The 21,033-nt window shown below is 40.3% G+C and overlaps 2 protein-coding genes across 4 annotated transcripts; both read right to left on the reverse strand.

The window, feature by feature from the left end:
• Positions 1-468: 468 nt before the first annotated feature.
• ccdc15 (coiled-coil domain containing 15) lies at positions 469-9,743 on the reverse strand. Of its 3 annotated transcripts, XM_036008624.1 has the most exons (11): positions 9,299-9,738; positions 8,450-8,599; positions 7,917-8,045; positions 6,273-6,389; positions 6,100-6,135; positions 5,974-6,054; positions 2,584-2,703; positions 2,392-2,495; positions 1,855-2,049; positions 968-1,116; positions 470-868 (listed from the first exon to the last, which is right to left on the reverse strand). In XM_036008624.1, the coding sequence occupies exons 1-11, from the start codon at positions 9,473-9,475 to the stop codon at positions 819-821; spliced, it is 1,308 nt and encodes a 435-aa protein (XP_035864517.1). In that variant the 5' UTR covers positions 9,476-9,738; the 3' UTR covers positions 470-818. The 3 variants fall into 3 exon arrangements, with proteins under 3 accessions (XP_035864518.1, XP_035864517.1, XP_031163933.2); XM_036008625.1 differs by having other exon boundaries at positions 469-868; positions 5,974-6,135; positions 9,693-9,743; XM_031308073.2 differs by having other exon boundaries at positions 5,974-6,135.
• Positions 9,744-10,715: 972 nt separating this feature from the next.
• On the reverse strand, positions 10,716-20,727 carry psmg1 (proteasome (prosome, macropain) assembly chaperone 1). Its single transcript, XM_031308087.2, has 7 exons — positions 20,494-20,727; positions 17,725-17,828; positions 16,697-16,845; positions 14,387-14,449; positions 12,629-12,827; positions 11,006-11,136; positions 10,716-10,880 (listed from the first exon to the last, which is right to left on the reverse strand). Exons 1-7 carry the CDS (start codon positions 20,610-20,612, stop codon positions 10,803-10,805), a joined length of 843 nt encoding a protein of 280 aa, XP_031163947.1. The 5' UTR covers positions 20,613-20,727; the 3' UTR covers positions 10,716-10,802.
• Between the last annotated feature and the right edge of the window lie 306 nt (positions 20,728-21,033).

The following is a 21,033-nucleotide window of genomic DNA, read 5'->3' on the forward strand; positions in this document are numbered from 1 at the left end:
ATTTATACTTATATTCTACTACATTTCAGAGTCAAAAATTGTATTTTTCACATTTATTTCATAGCTTAAGTTACTTTGTAGATTTGATTTATTACTATAAAAATACAAATCCAGAAATACACAACGATATATTATTAAAGGTTAAGCTACCCAGCTATTAATAAAGTTAAAATAAGCTTTAACTTTACCAGCTACAACATTAAAGTGATGAAAACATTAAAGGGATAATTTGGTTAAATGTGGGGGATTTTTTTCGCTTGGTCAAAGGGTCAAAAGACAGAGGATGTCGTATGGTGTACAGATCGTAAAGCCCCTCGAGGAAAATTTGTGGTGTGTGTATGTATGTATGTATGTATGTATGTATGTATGTATGTATATATATATATATATATATATATATATATATATATATATATATATATATATATATATATATATATATATATATATATATATATATATATATATAAAAAATGGATTTGACTTGACAAAGTGACATTTTGACCTGATGATGGCACTAAGAGGCAAAGTCTATAGGATACATCATCTAAGAGCCAATGTCTGTACAAAATTCGGCACCAATCCGTCTCGTAGATGTAGAGATATTGGGTCTCGTGGTAGCAGTGGATGAAAAGTCAGGGATCACCAAAGTCAGTTGGCTTCATCTTGTGGAAAACATGAATGCCTGGACAAAATGCCGTGGCAATCCATTTGATATCTGTTGAGACATTTCCGTCTGGAGATAAAAAATAATATCAGTGTTGGACTGTTCCTTTAAAACGGACAGCAAGGAGTCTGTTTTAGTTCATCAGCTTCCTTTACTGTAACTCCAAACTCAACACTGCTGAATGTAACGCCTTGGCATACGCTGTGGAGGAGACAAATGACTGTCAGTGCTTTGAATGTTTTCATGTGCAGTTCTATTAAAGCTCTGTGGTGGTGTGTGAGGCAGGTGTGCAGTGCGTACCTTTGGGATTGTTGTGGAAGACACAGTTGTTAGCACAGGTGTCGGGGTGGGAGTCCCAGAAAGAGGATGCACAGCAACAGAGAGGAGGAGGCTCCAGCCTCTCCTGAGACAGTCGCTCCTTCATCTGAGCTCTCAGAGCCTCAATGAACCTGTAGAGTTACAATCAACATTTGTTTAGGGTGCACATGTAGTTCACTTCATGTGGTCCAGCTGGGGGGCCATAGTCCACTTTACTGAACTGTATAGGGCTGTCCTCGAATAAAGAAATTCTTAGTCGACTAACACTCAAATGATTTTGTCAACTGAGTTTCTCCACAAAGAATCATTTAAAGCTATAGTGCGTAGTGTCTGTCGCCCCCATGAGGAGCATCCACATGATACAAGCCTTACGTGATCGGGCACGCGCCCCCACCCCTCCTCCACACAGCTGCTAGTAGCCAAGGAGGACACGAAGGATTAAAAAACATGATGGACTCTTCAGAAGAGGTCGTTATCTTCACTCGAGCTTCCGCGCTGGAAAGTCACCGGACGACACAATCTTCTGAACATAGTCATACTGAGAAATCCAGAGAGAGTTGTGTGGAGCTGATAGTCTTAATTAGCTTTGTAGCAACTCATTTGGCAATGGCTTGAATGTAACGGACGTTTATTAATATCAAAAAGTTATGCACTAAAGCTTTAAAATCACTTTAAATCTTGTGTTTAAAGATAAGTGTTTATACGTTTCTTGGACGGTTTATCAGACTTCTCCCAGCTTTCTCTGGAGCCACAAAATGCTTTATACAACTTTTTTTCACATATGCAGTGGTACTCCCCTATAAACACACTTTGATGTGTAAAATCGGAGTTCCCCTTTAAGCTCTGGCAAATGACTCTACATTAATTACCTTGCGGTCACTTTCCCTTTCTCCTCTCTTTTTCTCCTCTGCAGCTCTACAGCTCTCTCCTCCTCCTCCAGCTTCAGTCGCTCCAGAATCAGCAGCTCTCTCTCCTCTAGCTTTTGTCTGGCCTCCGCAAGCTGCCGAACTCTCTCCAACTTTCTCTCTTCCTCCAAACGAATCTGTTCTTTTTCAGCTTTGATCCTTCAGTGAAGACAGGGTACATATGAGAGGAGACCCAGGCTTAAAAAAAATCACAAGTAATTTACAGTCATATGCGAGTATTTTAATTAGTCTGAATGTTATACACAGAGCCAAAGTATTGGTCATATTTGGGCAAAACAAGGGGATATTTTGTAGTACATGTCACCACTTGTGTGCATTATAAAAGGACTTAAACATAGTTGAAATCAAGATGAGGTTTTTCATAACAAACATTTAACAGCCATCTTTCGGAGCTACAGATTGTTTGATACTTAAGACAGACTTTGGGTGTAGAACCACACCAATAAGAGGAAGTGAGGCAGAATAAAATAGTCTTGTCACCTTGCCGTCCTCTTCAGGTGTTTCCTGTTCTGTTTGTTCTCCTTCACTTGCTCTCTCTCAATGTTCATGTAAAGACGGCGGTGCACCAGAAACTGAGACTGACGCTGCAGAGAGAGACGTGCTTACAGTAACATTTGGTCCTGAAAGGACAACAACTAAAGTCAAAGGTTCATGCACACATCTGATGTATACCTGTCTTTTCAGTTCTTCTTGGTCAGTCAGAGGCCACAGTACCGGGGGGGCTCTGAGGTTGGACTTAACACCAGGATCAGGCTGTGATTTGTCAGAATCCCACAACACAGGTCCACTAACCTGAAACATATACACAGTCAGATAACATCTTTTTTCTTCAAGTTCCCCACTTCTGCCTGATGATAGTCTATATTTTTGTTATATCTTATGTCAACAAATCGTATAAAATAACTGATTCCTCTAACAAGTACCCTGTTTATTCAAAGCCTGATATACGTATATATTTCCTCTGTGACATAGAGCTCTATTGTTGTCAATAAACTATTAAAAAAAAACACCAATGAGCCACACTGTTGCACCGGGTGACATGTTCCTTCATTACCATGAACACACAATGTAGTTTATTTTGACTTAATCCAACATACACTGCCCTGCTGCTGTAAATGCTGTAACTTGTGACTGAGAATCATCGCCAACAAACACAATATTTCCTCATGTTTGAGTAATGTTTACTAAAAACTACAGTGTCCAGCTGTTTTAGGAAATTTCTAAACCTTTATGAAAAATGTAACAATATATGTGCACACTATCTTAAACTATTTATATCTTCGGTAGGATCCAATGTGCTTGGAGTGATGCAGTTATAAAGTATGAAGAGAAGGACTATAGGCCGTTTTACAGTCGCCGTAGCCGAGTTGGCATGCGCCAACGTGACGTCAAAATGACGTAGATCTCGCTGGCGCGCCAGGATTTTGAGTGCGTGACCAGAGGTCGTGCACCACTCTATTTTTTTTCAGCGGCGCGCGACAAAGCGGAAACAGGAAGCATGAATGAGCTCAAGAGTAACCAGATGCCAGGACTCTCAGATTGACTGCAAGTCTCTCTTGTAAACTTACTGGGTTAAGATGAGCTCTTTTATGGCGAATGAAAGGCTTGATCCGACGAAGTAGGTCATCGAATCAAATCGAAGCATGACATCAATGCTGCTGCCAGTTCTGCCGTTGTTTACCTTCTTCTTCTTCTTCTAGTCCGTAGAAAGAGCAAAGTCGGTAGCCTTTCCTCATTTGCGCCACCTCTGTTCAGGAGAAGACTGCAACTAGTGTCGCAACCACCACGCACGAGTATAAACAGTTACGGCGATCCCATGACGTCACACTGGTGCTCGACAGGTCGGCTACGGCGACTGTAAAACAGCCTTAACGCATTGCTGGTTTAGGTCTTTTCAAAACAAAACAAATATAGAATATTAGCAGCCTTATCCTCTTAACTGTCGAAATGCTTCAGCAGGGCGTAGATAAATCAAACAAGGCATAAGTTGTTGTTGTTGTTGTTGTTGTTGTTGTGTAATGAATCTCAAAGTATTACAGGGAAATGGAAGTTATAGGAATTGTTTACCATTAACCTTGTATACTTCCATCATGTCATCAGTCATAAAGTGTAACCCTTGTTTCACACGTGTAATTACACTCTGTCAGCTGTTTAAGGGCAATATCATGGTCATAAAGTTTGAACTATTTGGGTTTATGATTTGACGAGAGCCACCTGAAGACACGTTTCAGGTCTTGTGATGCTGGACTGTCTCATTTGGAGAGGAAGGACCCATCTTCCCCCGGAGCTGGGACACAGCTACTCTTAATAACTCACGTGACATCAGAGGCCTGTACTATGAAGCGAGATCAACATGTCCAGGATTTCTTTCAGTTACCCGGCTTCACCAAACCTAACAACCGCGGTCCCGCATAACCTGTATCACGACGCTGGTTAACAACTAGTTCAATCAACCCAGGGTTTCCCAATCTAGCAGTGCGCACGTTCACATAAAAGAGGCGGTGTTTGCAGGAAATGAAGTCGTTGATGCTTAAAACTTTCCTGGGGGAGGACACCCAGACCCCCCACTATGATATGCCCCCCTCCTCCCCCAAAGGCAGATTCTGGCCAATATACAATACAGTACACCCACTACAATACATTAGACTAAACTGGTCACTTCCCCATCAGTCAGGCACAAGATCTGACCATATATAATTACACTTTTGCTTTCCATAAACTGTCGTTGTTTTAGGCTTTTATTTCAATTGCAACCCTGGCAGTGGTGCGCAATCGTGAGAGAAAATAAAAAAAATAAAAACATAATTCTAACTGATGTGTGCATTGGCAACACACGGCTCAAGAAGCCGACAAATAGCCTATATGTAAATCCCTCCGTTGAAAATCTATATATTTCATAAAAATACCCATCAGGGAATGTTAACGGGGTTGTCGGTCTCTAAATGTTTTAACTTTTATGAGCGCACCTCTCTCTCTCCACCGAGTTCCAGCTGATCTTCTAAGAACGGTGACGCCGTTAATCGAGTATTGATTGGTCAGTAGGCGGTGCTTTTACACCAGTTGATCTCTGATCTCCAACATAACCTGCTCCCGACCAGGTTAGGTGTTCAGCATAAGTTACCACGGCGAGTGAACCCGATCACAAGTGATCCACCTTCGTAGTACAGAAAACCCTGGGTTGAGCCTGAAGTTAACTCGTTAACGCCAAATCTCGCTTCGTAGTACAGGCCTCTGGTCTATCCATGCTTATATGGTATGATGACACCAAAGTTAATTATTTGGCCATTCTAAATGCTATGTTTGCCGTAAACAGAGCGTTGAGCTTTTGAGAGGTTCCTTAACTCTTAGCTTGTCAGATTTCCCATCTGCCATCACGTCACAAACAAATCAAATCAGAACGTCAGAATATCAAACTTGTATCTACATCGCAGTGTTTTTTAGCCTGTATTTGTTTACGTTTTGGAAAATCTGCTTCAAGTCACCCTGCGTTTTTAGCTGTATGTCTCGTCAATTGCTAGATTACTCTTGAAAAAAAAAATCTGAATCGGATGATTATTAAGATTATTAAATTATAATAAGCACCTTTTTGTTGGATTTCTAAGCAGATTTATGAATGTTTCTCCTCCAAGGATTTCAACACCGATGCCACTGGAAAGAGTGAGTTTTGCTGATGCTAGCTGTATGCATACAGCATGATGTCTGTGTTCATATTTGAGTGAATTATGACTCTGAGAAGAAGGTCAAAGTCTGTTTGAGGCCAACTGTGTCAGGTGACAGCTCAAGGCAAAGCTTTGTATTAGTGATCAAACATGGATATTGTTTGCATCTGTTCACAACACTTTCTGTTCATAACCAAATAATGTATTCTTATTTGTTACATCCCTACTTGATACAGTGAAACTGCAATAAAATGACATCTATCTGTACCCGTATTGGCTGAGACAGCCATGGAAATAATTGTAGGATGTTGTTATAGGATATCGGTAAAGGTCTACATATCCTGCATCCTAAATGAGTTTATAAAAAAGATTAACGTGAAACTGCTGCACCGTAGGTATTAACCTTCTGCTGAACGAGGGGACATTTATGTTGACTGGTGAAGAGATGATTATCCTCCTCCTCCTCCTCCTCCTCCTCCTCCTCCTCCTCCTCCTCCTCCTCCTCCTCCTCCTCCTCCTCCTCCTCCACATCCTGCTCTGCTCTCAGCACATGAGATCCAGGTTTCTGTTGGGTGCAGGGGAAAATTAGTTTTATTACACCTTGGATGTGAAAGAACACACACACACACACACACACACACACACACACACACACACGTATGTGTTTTTAAAAGAGGGAACTGTGAGACACAAGACACTCACATGTCTGTTTGAAGAGATATTCCATTTGCCTCCAGGAAGGTCTGACGACATTTCCCCATGCGGGATCATCCGACAGGCAGCCAGTCTGAGTCTGACCTGACTCGTGCCTCCTCTAGACTGGAAAACCATAGAAATAAATAATCCTACAGATTAATCATCGTCACATTATTCTATCACTCACACAAGGAAACAAAGAAATGAGTCTGACTGCAAAAAAGACACACGTTGCACAACGTATTGAAGAAAATAAGACCACATAGGGCCGACTGTACATTACAAAGGGATGACAGAAGACAGTAGTTTGTCTGGGTCCCCAGGCAGACTTTGATTCTCCACAGTCAACATAAGAGGCTGACAGGAGCCTACATTTTGTAAAGACCTCTTAAATTTGGTTGTTAAAGAACTGTGACCAAGAAATGTACTAAGCTGGACATTTTACAGTTGAACTTCTCACCAGTGCTCTCTGGTGGACCAGCTATGTAAAGACACTGTTTCTGAATGACCTCAACTCATGCAGCCATGTGTGATGGTTGATTATGTCTCTCTAAAACCCTGGGCATTAATCTGCTGCTATAACAGCCTCCACTCATCAATTTTTTCAAAATATTTTTTAACCTGGCTGCAGAGATGTGTTCCAATTCAGACACAAGAGCATTCGTGAGGTCTGAGAGTGATGTTGCCTGGTTCACAGTTGGTCTTGCAGTTCATCCCGAAAGGTTTTGGATGGATTTCTGTGCTGGCTAGTCAAGTTCTTTCACACCAAACTGGGAAAAACCTCTTTATGGACCTGGCTTTTAGCCTGACAAGCCAGACCCACATCAAGATGTTGGGTCTGGGAACTCACCATTGACAGGGCTCATGCCGAGGGGCGGGATAAACGGTTGTCTTTCAAATTCTCTCTGCACACAATAGGATGGCACTACAACCAGGCAGAGCAACGAAGAAGGTAGCGGAGCTAGTTAATAGATTAAACTTTTGCCGTAACCGGTCGGCAAAACTCCGAACACATCTTCCTTTTTTAAGAATGACTTCAGTGCCGTTCTTTGTTCTTTTATCAAAGAAAAGCTTAACTCCAAGTCTTCCAGAGTCGTGGCCAAAGCCAATTTGAAAGACCACTGTTCCCAGCAGCAGCAGCAGCCATAAGCCCGCCCACCGACTCTATACACAATGTGATTGGCCCGGCCAGAGTTTGGTTTTTCCAGCTTGACCCCCTTGCTGCAAATTACATTTGCTGCCCTAGGGTGCATCTAGATTTCTAGGCTACCTGGCTTTGTGCTCGGGTGCATTTTCACTCTTTCATCTTCGTACGAAAGAATATAATTCATGTAAAAAGGGTAGGTGTAATAAGCTCAGGCTTCAGAAACTTTCCTTTTTGTTGGAAGAAAGCATAAAAAACAGCCCCAGACCTAAAGTACACAAAGGTATTTTTGGCCATTTTATATTGTTTATGTTGTGATATTGATTTATGTGGGGAACACCAGTTAGTAACAATTAAAATCAGTGAAAGAAAATCAAAAGTATTAAGCTCATAAACCAAGTATCTGTTCAGTACAGTTTTTGGGAAGGTCAACAAGGTAACAGTAAACAAAACATAAGATTACTTTGCTGAAACTTCAATTATTTAATAATATAATACTGTCTCACCTCCTGAGGGCTCCTCTCCGTCACCCTCCGGTGTGCAGCATCCGCTGCAGACATCAGCCTCTCGCCAGCTGACACATGCTGGGTCCAGACATGGTCCTGCTGTCGTGGGATTCTCCTGTCAGGTTTCATCTGGACATAAACACGCAGATTTACAAGAATACGGTCAATGAGGAAGGGACACCAGCAGTACAGGCAACTAGAGAGCTCAGCCATGCTTCATCATCATGTATTGCCAAAACAATTAGTCGATTAACATCAGAGAAATAATCAACGATGATTTTAATGTGATTTGCTCATGTTCTCTGTTTTACATCATTGTCGATTAAATGTCTTCAAGTTTTCGACAGTTAGTTGGACACTTGCAATTCAAAAAAACTGCAAAATTATGATGGGTGTTTTCATTATTTTTTGACACTTACGTAAGATGTTATTATTATTAATTTATTGTCCTTGTTATTGATTTGTTTTGTTTTTATTTCTTGTCTGCAGTTCTGTTCTTTACATATTTGAACAATCAATCAATCAATCTTTACCATTGAGTCCGACTGAGGCTGCTGTCTCTTCTTGCTGACGTGAGCTTGCTGTGCCACACGATGGCGTACTTCATCTTGAAATCGTCGAAGGCTCTCTTCAGTCTCCCTCCTCTTCTCTGCCTGGATCTCCTCAGTTAGCAAAGCCAGAGCCTAAACCAAGACATGGGAAGACTGTTTGGATTACTTTAGGAACAATAAGGACTCAAATTAATGTGACTACCACAGAGTTAAAATACTTTGTTACAAGTAAAAGCCCTGCATTCAAAATCTATCTTAAGTTACATACAAAAATATTAGTATCAAAATATAATTAAGTACATATTATGCAGAATGGCATATGAATGATGCATTAATGTGTAAGCATCACTAATGTTGCAGCTGGTAAAGGTGGAGCTAATTTAAACTATTTTTTAAATATTGCTGGGTAACTTAATTTATAATAATACATCACTATGTATTAGTCGATTTATATTTAGTATAAATAATCAAAATCTGCAACGCAACTAGTAACTAATGTTGTTAAATAAATGTACAGGAGTAAAAAAGTTGGCTTCTAAAATGTAGCTAGTGGAGTTGAAGTTTAGGTAGGTAGCATGAAAATGGAAATACTCCTCAAAAAGTAGCTACATTACTTGGGTAAATGTCCACCTGACTGAGTATTGCTACTTTTACTTACGTAAAAGCTCTGAATACTTCTTCCACACCTGGTTAACGTTATTGTTTAGCTAAACTCATCACTTTCTTAAACCTGCCGGCTGCCTGGTCATCATCAACAACGGTTTGTCAGCAGCCTGGCAACAGTCACACTCACAGCTAGCTTTGCTAATTAGCGTTAAATGCCAAACTCACAGACGGGTGCTCCACGAAGTCTTGCCCGCCCTCCACCCAGGCTCCCACCGCCACCACCGCATGGTTCCTCTGGGCCAGCACCTTGTTGGCACCTCTGGGGACTGGGTGCTCCTTGTTCCGGCTGACTGACGTTTTACACCTGCCGTTTGTCGAAGTTATATGCCGGCTGGTACTCATTGGTAACGTTAGCCTCGTTAACCTGATGCTAACTCACTGCGTAAGATATCTTCAGTTGGCGTAGGTATACATTGACATAATTGTAACGTTATAGTGGGTTTGTCGACAGTATTTTGAACAATATTCGCTAACTGTTTCAACGTGAAAACAACGAAAAATCCCTGTAACGCTTGTCAAAGCTTAGTAAACACCAACTGATTGTTTGAGTTTCGCTCACTTCATCTTCTTCTAGCTTCCGGCGTTTGACAAACATCTCACTGGCGCATTACTGCCCCCATCCGGCCAGACAAAGGCATTATGTAAATTCATTATGCCTTATCACGAAGAAAGAGGGACAAATTAACTATTCATCCAACCATTCATATATAAAAACATATTAAAAATAAAAAAATACTGAATAGTATTTGTAATGATTAAATATAGCTTACAACTGCAAGCGGAGTGAGGCTTCAATTATAGCTCCCATTATAGTGGTGGAAAGTAAGTAGGCTAAGTAGACTTGATCCCTTGGGGAAATACACAAGCTGCTATACAGCATAGTGTACAAGTCCTTCGCCATAAAATGCTTTCTATTCTTGTGCTGAACTGCCTTCTGAATATCACTGACACTAACAGGCAACACAATGTATAATGCCAGAGGAAGGATCTTCTGAATGTGGGTCATTCTAAAAGGCTTAATGTGACCAGAGATTACAGTGCAGGGGTAACCTAAATTTGAGATTTAGTTTTTTTTTGTTTTATTATGTATAGTTATTATATTTAGATTTATTTAGACATTAGTATTTTTTATAAAGAAACTAGTCACAAACCAAAGTTAAAGTGGTGCTCCATGAAAGTAAGGGGATTATCACAATTGATAGAAGTCATCCTGAGGGGAGCAAGAATATCTGTACTCAATTTCATAGTAATCTATACAATATTTAACTTGGACTCTGGACCAAAAGTGGGGGACCGACCGGCTGACTGACTGGCATTCACATCCCTTGAGAAAAGCAAATGCAAAATGAAGGAAATATCTTCGTATCTTCGTGAAAAGAAGGAAGAGATTTATGGAGATATGTACGATGCAGGTACACTGTGACTGTGGCTTCCTTTTAGAATGCATTTGATTCATTCATAAATTTGAACACCAAAATGACCAAATCCGGATTACAACTCCCCACTCTTTAGCACCTAATGAGACTTCTTATTGACAATATGAGTTCAGGAAATCATTAAACTACTGAGATTTAAACAAAGGCTTTGTTTACTTAATTTCTTTATTTAAAAAATGACAGTTTTTTTTACCAAAGGAAAATATAATTAAATGTGTGCAACATGGACATCGTCAGATATAAAGATTACTCTGAATGTTGGTGGTTCTGGCAAACTTGCGGAGGACGTCTGTGCTCGGAGACGGGTCCAACTGAGGAGGGAAATAAAAGAAAAAGATGAAAGATGTTAAAGAGGAGAACAGGGAAACACTTCAGATGCATTAAGTCATACTCTGACCTTTAGGGCGAGCGACCTCAGATGTAAAAAGCAGCTCACCTGTATTGACTTGCTGAGCTTGGTTAGTGCAGGCTTGTAGGTCTCCATGGTGACAGAGTCGGGGCCAGTGACATCACTGTAACACTGGTAAACAACAGTGGCGATGCGGTGGACCTCGCACTGGTTCAGCACTTATGAAAGGGCACAAAAGAAGAAGACTGAAACAATCACAATTGCTGAAGACTGGACAGTTTGACTCAAGGTCCTCAGTGCTGATCCGTCTCTTTGTTTGGACTTTTAAAAGTCTTTAAATGCACTGGCAGCAAAAAGACTAAGGCTCAATCCCAAAGGACTAAAGACTCACAGACTGAACTGATCTCAGGTGCTAAGTGAGTGAGTGTGTGAGGCCACATGGGCTCAGATAGGTATAAATGGGATTGGGACAGCACTTCACGAGATCTCATGTTACCTTGGCGACGTTTAATAACAAAGATGTTGCTGACACTTGCCGGTTTGGGAATTTTGATTTTAAGTTTGTTGCTTTCCACACGGACGAGGCACAGGAGACGGCTGCCTGATTCCAAATTTTTTCAAACTCTTATTTTACAAGCTGGACGACAGTGTTCCGTGGTCGTGTGTCGTGCTGTTTACCTTTTTAATTTCCGGATTTCCCTATGGTCTCCGCGGTAAACGTCACAACGCTTTGAACTGTGGGTAATTCCTTTTCGTGAAGTCTGCATCGATGCAGACTCACAGAAAGGGCTCGGTAAGTGTGTACTCAAACCCTCACGCCCTTTGAAATTCGACATTGGGACAACCCTAAGGCCGTACAAATTTTGCGAGAACGCGCACCAAAGTCCACGAGTCTGTGAGTCCGGACTTTGGGATTGGGCCTCTGTGAGCTCAGTGAGTGGAGAGGAGCACTAATGGCACTACATTTCATTCAGTTGGCACAGTCCCCCTCCCCCCGTCCCCACATATACACACACATCAGGAGCAATTTTGGATTCAGTGCTTCGCTCAAGGACACTGCGAAAAGTAAAGAATCAAATCTGGCTAAAGCTGGGCTTTATATCACACAAGGGGTAAATAGGAGTCACCCGTATCATGATTTACACTCTTAAATTTACATCTAGGTAACATTATGTCACTTTCAAGACTACTGCTGTGCAGTCGCAGCATTTTGGTTCATTAATTCATAAAGAGCGGTGATCACAGTGAGAAGAAGGTCTGCAGTCTAATGTCTTTGCTACAGTCGATGTGCGTTACTGAAAAGAAGAAGACTACGGAGTCTATCAGCAAGCATAAGAAACTTGAAGAGGAATATCAGCTCTTAAGGTCCTCACATGGTATTTGGGACTTCTGCTTGTGAAGTTCAAAAGCTTAAAAAGAAAGGTCGACCTGGAGCACAGAGACTTTCAAGAGAGGTTTAATGCAAATGTCCCTTCTAATCTGCAAGAAGAAAGCTGCCCTTTTCCAAATCTCAAGAGGCATTACTCTACTAAAAAAGGAAAGCCAAGTTGTGCGGCTTCAAAGTGTTTTTGTTTTTTTGTGTATGTTTAAAAAATGTGAGAGAGGACAAGAAGAAAAGCCTGGCCAGTGGACCCCAGGGAATACAAGTTTGAGACACAAGAATTAGAGAAACTAGAAGTGTAAAAAAGAAAGAAAAAAAAATAGTAGTACCTGCAGCTGGAAGTCCAGTAACTATGTTGGGTTGCTCCAGTGACTGGCAGACAGGCTGACCACTGAAAGCACTGGTGTGGAGAGAGCGCAGGAAGGGAGCAGAGCTATAGCACAGATAGTCTGCCGTCTTGTACTCAGCCACAGAGCTGTCTGACAGCACAGTCACATTCAGCTCTCGGTGCTGCAGACAGTCGAAAACCTGCAAGAGACAGAGAAACACACAGTCAGCCCAACACAACGTCACCTTTATTGTGTAGATCACCCTGAAAAATACCTGCATGTTTGACTTTGACCACTGTAATCTGCAGTAGCGGTTTCTGGCACGGGCGAAGCGAGCAGTCGCCCGGGGCGGCACAAGCACTTAAAAAAAAAAAAATCCTCTGCGCTGCAAAGCGGTTTTCTATTATCTATCATTTCACTGTGTGGGGAATTGGCAAATTGGCGCCCCCTGCAGCTACAGGCGCCCCTGCTTGCTGAGAGGGTGCCGTGCACAGAAGCTGAAACAGACTGTGTTGAGAACTAAAAGTAGGCTAGATAGTAGAAGTTCACGAAAGCAATCCAACTTGGTAAAAAAAAGACAATGCTGCTCTGCCGAATGTCTTCAAAGGAATGAAACGTTGATAATAAAGAACAGTGATTTGATTGTGATAAAGGGATGGTGCACTCCCAGGTGGGCAGTTGTATCCGCGCTAACGGCTCCTATAGCGGTCTTTGCTCCAGTCTGGCACCGGACACCCTGCGATGCCATTCAGCTCTGCGGCTCGGCGAGCTATTTAGGATTCACAAGGAGGAGCGATGCACGCGCTGCATGCACGGGATGTGCGCACGTGCGCGTGTGTGTGTGTCCTACCAAAGCAGAGAATTATCTCCACACATAGTTCATTATAGGCTAAGTCTTAACTATATTTGGAATATCCATTGAAATATTCACATTTTACATGAAAAAAGTTACTCTCAGATGTGTCCAGTTTGGGACGTCGCATAGCACTACTGTATGTGCTGGGGTACATTTTCACATAACTTATATACAAGTGGACCTGAGTATTACCCCCATATTGATATAAGTACACCCAAAACATGCTTTTAGGGATATTGTATGTATGTGTCATAATGTAGCAACAAAGTAATCTGTATTTTTTGTCTTTAAAAAACTACTAATGGATTAAAGGTTAAGGCTGGTCTTTTTTAATCAATAAATCCCATTAAAGACCCAAACCACAGCCTGATTAATCTTCCTCCAAAAACATCAATGAGCAGCATCTTGTTAAAAACACATCAATGAGCAGCATGTTGTTAGGAAGTGATCAGCTAGTAGTACACAGGTCATACTGTACATACTACAGGAAGCTACAGTACATGTAAATATGTAAGTCAAGGTGCATTCACTTAATACAAATTGTTTTAAGAGACTGACTTGAAAAATAAAAAAATTGATTCTTTAACCCCCAGGCCGCCAACACACATCCTGTACGCATGTTAAAGATTGACGTTTTCAGTAGAAATAAATGGGTTTAGGAATGTTCGAAGGGGGTCTCGCCCAGGGTGTAATTCAATGTAGAACCGCCACTGGTAATCTGTAGTAAACAGTGCTTGAAGTGGACCGGTAGACAAATAAATATTGTAACCTGTAACTATGTATAAAACAATAAATCTATGTTCCAATAATGTCTTTCTGTTTCTACACTCTTGTGCTTCATGAATGTAAGAACACAAACCCGTCATGGTGGTAAATCTGTTTGCATTGCTGTATAAACGTACCTTTTCTGTCCACTGAAAAAGCTGGTCTTCTGCAATGTAGCAAGTCGCTTGACATATCAAAACCTTCAGGGAAAGGAAAGTAAGAGATATTTTATGCATCGTTTGTGGATTCAAGACATACAGTATTTGTCTGAAACGTACAAGTGTAACTCAAAGACAGGAAGGACTGATTAAACTGATGGATGACAAATTAAAAAGAAAAAACAAAACGCAGAGAAACTTTTTTTTCATGACAGCACCATGACCAGCTCAACCATCGCTCCCCACAGGTTGGTCTTTTCCTGGCCGGGAAGTTCGTTTTGCCCGTCTGTGTTTTATTTTTATGTGCACGTCGCTCAAAGGTAGGGGAGACGCATTCCTTTAAAATGAGGCGGCACAAAGAGAGGTGTTGTATTTTGGTGAAAATTGGGTCTGAAGATAGACGTCTAATAATTACGTCTGGAGAAAAGTCACTCCGCAGGCAATTTAGTGATTCTGTCAACACGGGCAAACGTATTACTTGGAGTAAATGCAATGCTTAATAACGTAAATAAACAATATTCATTAAACACTCTCCAGGTGTTGTCCTCTGTGGTGTCCTGGTGGGTAATTGACATATCATACTAGGGCTGCAACCAATGATTATTATTTATTGATTCATCCGCAGATTATTTTTTTTATCAGAAAACTGACAAATGCAGATTACAATATTGAAAAGCACAAAGTGACGTCACGGCAATTAATCTAAAACCATCAAACGTTTGTCAATTCCGCTTGACTTAAAACAATAAATCAATTTTCTAAATATTTGCCGATTCATTTTCTTTTAAACGACTAATCGACTAGCCGAATCGACTAATCAGCGCAGCTCTATACCATACAGAGCTGCAACGATTAGTCGATTTGTCTAGTCGAGTTAAACACCCCTTTCGTGTCCAGCTGGGACACCTTCTAACTCTCTGCTGTCAATACAGGTAAAAACGCCCAAAAATATATACAAAAACAAACTCTCCAACCTATAGATGCACTTTAATCATCATTTAATATTAAAGGTGCCCTGCCACACGTATTTCATTACTTTGTGGTAATGTCAGAAGTTCTACCATGGACTCTGTAACATGTTTTGTGGAAGAAATGCCTTGGTTACCTTGTTTCAAGCCATTCTAGCGTGGTATAGAAAGCCTGCAGGAAGACTCAGCTCGATTTGTGCCAGTTCTCGTTAATATTCAACGAGCTAAGCTGCTTGACTCTGATTGGCTAACAGCTAGCCAATGAGAGCCTGGCTATCAGCATCCTTTACCCAGCGCAACTGGGCGAGCTCATGAATAGTAATGAGCTCAGGCAACGCGTCAGACTGACCAGCTTTTGTAATTGGCCTGATTTCTCCGCTTATTTCTTTTCAGTGGCTAGAGCTGACAGAGGAGGTAGCAGTTCATTTTCACATTCACCACATAACACTAACACATATGGACCTAACATATTTCAAAAAATACAAGTAAACAACGGTTTTGTGTGGCAGGGCACCTTTACGGTTGTCATAACGAGAATGTCAGTAAATCAGTGATTTATGAATTAATGGGTGATTGTTGCAGTATCTGTTATCCACAGCTGCTTTCCACTGTGTGAAAGTCTTCTCCTTCAGCTCATTAAATCCCTGCAGCCGTCTGAAGGCGGCAGAACAGAGACGCGTGATAAATCTGACGCTTCGCACACGATCGTTGACCATGTTTATCTTAATTAAAATCATGTGAAAACGACACCAGGCTGATCAAATGTAACCACACACACACGCCTGTCCACGCATCAGACTGGTCGGTTATAACTCTGTATTCTGACAGTTTATGGAAGAGACGGCGGATTACCAGGGCTCATTAATCCTGTGTGTCGTGGCCTACTTTCCAACTTTTGGCAACTGAAGTGGAATGTTTTATTTCTTGAAATGCATTACGGCGTAAACGCTGCTGTAACAGATCAGTAACGACATGACGTGAGATAAAGCAGAATTGGGACTGAAATAGAGTTGGATTCATGCAGTTATATAAACGGCTTTATTATAGTTTCTATGATGAATTTCTATTGTCAATGGAGGCATCTGGGTTCCCTACATTGCCCCAATTCATTGAGGTTTTTCTCCTGTTCGTAGCTTGACAATGAACTGGGCACAGCCGTTATAATGTGCTCTTATATAATATACAAGAATTTAAACAAACTCATTTAATAAAAGATCAGGAGCAAACTCATGAAATTAGATGATTATCGAGTTTACAAAGCTCAGGTGCTTTCTGAGGCATTATTCACATAGCACACACATGCTGTATGTGTGTCACTCACTGATGGGTTGTCCTTTTTTCTGTAGAAAACACAAGCCGTCTCCTCCTCGCTGGTTATCCCAGTTGCTGCCCGGCTCCTCTCGTTCCACACTGATGCATGTCCCACCGCGTCCCAGTTTTCAGAGGTGAGAACGTACACTGACAGAAACCCTGTGAAGACAGATCCTCTCAGCATTCAACAACAGCTCACGTGTAAGACAGACCTGCATTCAAATTATAGACTCTTTTCTCACAGCGGACGTTGGGACAGGTGTAATTACTATCAATTAAGAACCAAAACAATGACTGGACTAGCTCATCGACAGAAAATCAATTAGCAACTGAGGATTGTCTGCTTTAATTTGGCGTATGGGACGGTAAACTGAACATGTTTGGGGATTACACCGTTAGTCAGACAAACCACAGACTGTAAAAATATAAAACAAGCACTTTGAAGACATCATCTTGTGATTCATCTAACTGTGGTGGACAATTTCACAATTTTTCACATACATTTTGTAGATAAAACGATCCATCAATTAATTGAGAAAATAATCAGCAGGTTAATTGGTAATGAAAAGAATCGGTAGTTGTAGCCCTTCTACATTAACGGCTTGCAGCATTACATTTACATCTTGCAGGTTTACTGACAAACTGAATGGAATAGAGCCATCTTTAGTTTTAATAATCATAAGCACTAACACTGCAAAACAAATGTTGAAGCTGTAAAGTTGCTTTTATTTATATTAAATGAGTCTGTAGGTGAGAAAAGTGTGCTGATTTGTAGCAAGTGTTATGTTGAACAAATTGTGTTAATTACCAAACAAAGTATTTGCTCATTACTGATCTTATTATCTTTAAAAAAAATAAAAAATAAATAAATAAAACATTCCTGGAAATCTGTGTTGTTGCAGAGCTAACAGCGCTGGGCTACTATATGATCCAATTTAATCACAGGGATTATTAAAGTTTAATTTGTGTCTTTTGTAATCTGTGATAGTGGGTGTGCTGTTAGAAGAACTCATCACAGGTAACGTAGCATACACTTACTGGCAGCGTTGTGTCCCACAGCGAGGATGAAGTCTGAACATTGCAACTTGTTTCCGGACTTCAGCGACTCAGAGACTTCAGGGCTCCAGTGCAGATTAACCTCCCTGATGAAAAAGTGACATCGGTTAGAGAAGAAGGAACAGTTGTGGGAAACAGTGTACAACTAAATATTTGCAGACTTTTATTAGTAAGTTCCACCGGGGATGCAGGAGCCTGTAAGTAACCACCATTAGTTCCATAAAATCAAGTATTTCGATATTCTCTCTAGCAGATTACAACCAACATTTTAATGGGTTTATTTCTCAAGTTTTCCCTCATGCTTTATTATTAACAGTTTTTGTCTATTCAAATTAATTTAATCCATGGCCACAATAACCACAACACTATCCCCTAACAAGTGTATTAAATTTGCTCAAGTACTGTACTTAGAGCAATTTTAATGTATTGTATTTGTTCATTTCATGCTACTTTGTACTTCTAGTCCACAACATTTCAGATGGAAATATTAATATTAATAATTTTTTAAAGATTATTATTTTTTGGGCTTTTCCGCCTTTAAAAAAGGTGCAGTAGCTAAGCCTTATAAACCTAACTTTCTGTCATATTTGCTGAAACTGACCCTATGTTCCAGTAGAACTACATGAAGCAGGTAATTAAAAAATAAATCCAGCTCCTCTGGCTCCACCTACAGCCTGTAGTGAAATTTGCAAAAATCCACCGCTCCCTGTTAAGATGCACCAATCAGGGCCAGGGGGGGGTGTCTAACTGCGTGTCAATCACTGCTCATGCACACATTCATTCTCCCTTGTGGGGGGAGGGGCTTAGGAGACCGTTTTGGGCTTTAGCAGAAAGGGGGGAGGGACTGAGAAGTTGTTGATGTTCAAATTTTTTGGCTAAGTCCTGGATCTTCACACTCCTACCTACAGCACCTTTAATGGACAGCTAGGTGAGAAAGGGGAGAGAGGCGGGGGAAGACATGCAGGAAATCGTCACAGGTCAGATTCAAACCCTGGACCTCTGCGTCGAGGCATAAACCTCTAAGTATGTGCGCCTGCTCTACCCACTGAGCCAACCCGGCCACTTACTCCCATTTTTTTTTTTTAACATGTATGTGACAGCTGTAGTCAAAGCTGGATTATCAACCGTACAACCCAGGTTCCATAAACCCCAGGTTCACTTTTGGTCTGTAATTCAATGTAACTTTATGTGGAAATATGCACCAGTAATCAATGCAACATTATCTGCTGCCATGATGACGGCGTTAAGGTAAAACTGAAAGAAACACCTGTTTTAAGGTAGGTTTGAGATGCTTTTTGCGTACCAGAGTTGATGATTCAACTTTACGAACATTTTAGAGCATTTCGTAGTTTGTGGTGCTGTTGAATTGGGTTGCATTATACAGAGATGAGATGTTCCTGTTATTTCGCCTAACCTCATTGATATTAGATTTTTTATTTATCTCAAACAACCAACAGTAGGTTGTAAAAGAAAGATAACAAAAACAAAAGTAAATACAAAACACAAAGATAAAACACAAACATAGACAAATCAATTCGATTTTACCAAAGAACATAAAAAGAATAAGTTTGAGAAGGAGCAGGCAGAAGCATAATGCTTACTTTTTTATATATATATAGTCCTGCCCCTGCATACAAATGAACTTGTCAGTATAACAAAATAGAGTCCAAGAGCAACACAAACTAAAGCCTCCAAAATGATCACAGTTGAATCAGAATCAGCTTTATATTAATGGTGAGTAAGTGTGTGTATGTGTATATGTAAGTGTGAACACATACAGGGAATTTGACTCTGGCTTTTTGTTGCTCTCAAAGTACATACACAGAACTAGACACACGGCTAAAAACAAGGACAACAAATCAGAATAAAGTCAAACATTTAAATTCTATTTACAGATATAATCAACACCTTTCTAAAACAGTTTAAAATAAACCTGAACATGTTAACCTTCATTGCAGGACTGTTTAGACTACATTAGGCTTAGATGGGTGTTCCTAATAAATAGGCAACAGAGTGTATGCCTCCATAGCAGGCTGTCAGACTCCACCATAAAAACATGACTTTGAAACTTTCTGTTAAGCTGGTGGGTGACACTTTATATATTTTTTAACTTGTTGAATTGTACTGTACTTTTTACACTGCACCGTAACTTTAATTCTTGTATTTTATATGTATTTTTTTTTACATTTTATATGTATTTTTTATTCAATTTGAGCTGTGGTTATATTCTCTTTAATGAATGCTTTTACTCGTATTTAACTGCTCTTTAATGTTGAATGTAAAGCACTTTGTATTGCATTGTTGCTGAAATGTGCTATATAAATAAAGCCACCTTGCCTTACTGTCTGCTGAAAGCCAAATAATAACGTTTATATCTATAACTACATTATACTGTGTTACATCAGCCGGTGTAACAGTGTGTTATTTGCTAGTGTACTTATATTTTTTTATAAGCTTACTAATGTCAGATAGGGAGGGGGAGTGGCTGTTAAACTGTTAACGTTACTGAAATATCATGTGTCATGTTAGCTAGAGCCACCGTGAGATGCTAAGGTTAGTTAAGTTATATCAACGTATGGTAACATTATAAACATAACTTGAAAACACATACAACGTTAGGTCTAAAAAGCCATTTCAAATCAAGTTCACTTAACTTCATGAAACTACCTTACGTTACTTAGCCAACGTTGATCTAATATTTTCATGCTTTCTGATTTCCTGTCTCCATGCTAGCTGGCTAACGTTATTTACCTCTTTTCCTCCAGCTCTCTGCGGATTTCTTCATCTTCTTCATTTTCACCGAGCTCCTCTTCATCTTCATCCACGGCCCGAGAATACACCGACAAAACTTCACCGAAAAACGTCGCCATAATCACTTAGTTTAGGAGGAAAAGCGAAAGCTTGGCTGGCTAGTGGTTAAGACCAGACAAGCAGCCACACATCAACCACTTCCGCCGGCAGTAACACCCCTTCAAAATAAAAATGTCAAACGCGAAATCCTTCAGAATAAAAGATAACATGATCTTAATTAGATACGGATACATCAGATAAGGAACTACCTGAATGAAATAAAATAAATAAAAATATGACATTAAAAATCTGTTTACATTCAATATATTTAACATACATAACAGATAAACAACACCTAAACTATATAAATTGATTGTGCACACTCAAATATTTGTGTAATATATGTGCAGAAATAAGTCAAGTAATGCAAAAGCCCAATTGAAATACAATATAAATAAAATAAATGTGTTTTATATAAATCTGTGTGCATACAGTATGGTA

This window comes from Sander lucioperca, chromosome 13 (assembly GCF_008315115.2).
Source record: "Sander lucioperca isolate FBNREF2018 chromosome 13, SLUC_FBN_1.2, whole genome shotgun sequence".
NCBI lineage: Eukaryota > Metazoa > Chordata > Actinopteri > Perciformes > Percidae > Sander > Sander lucioperca.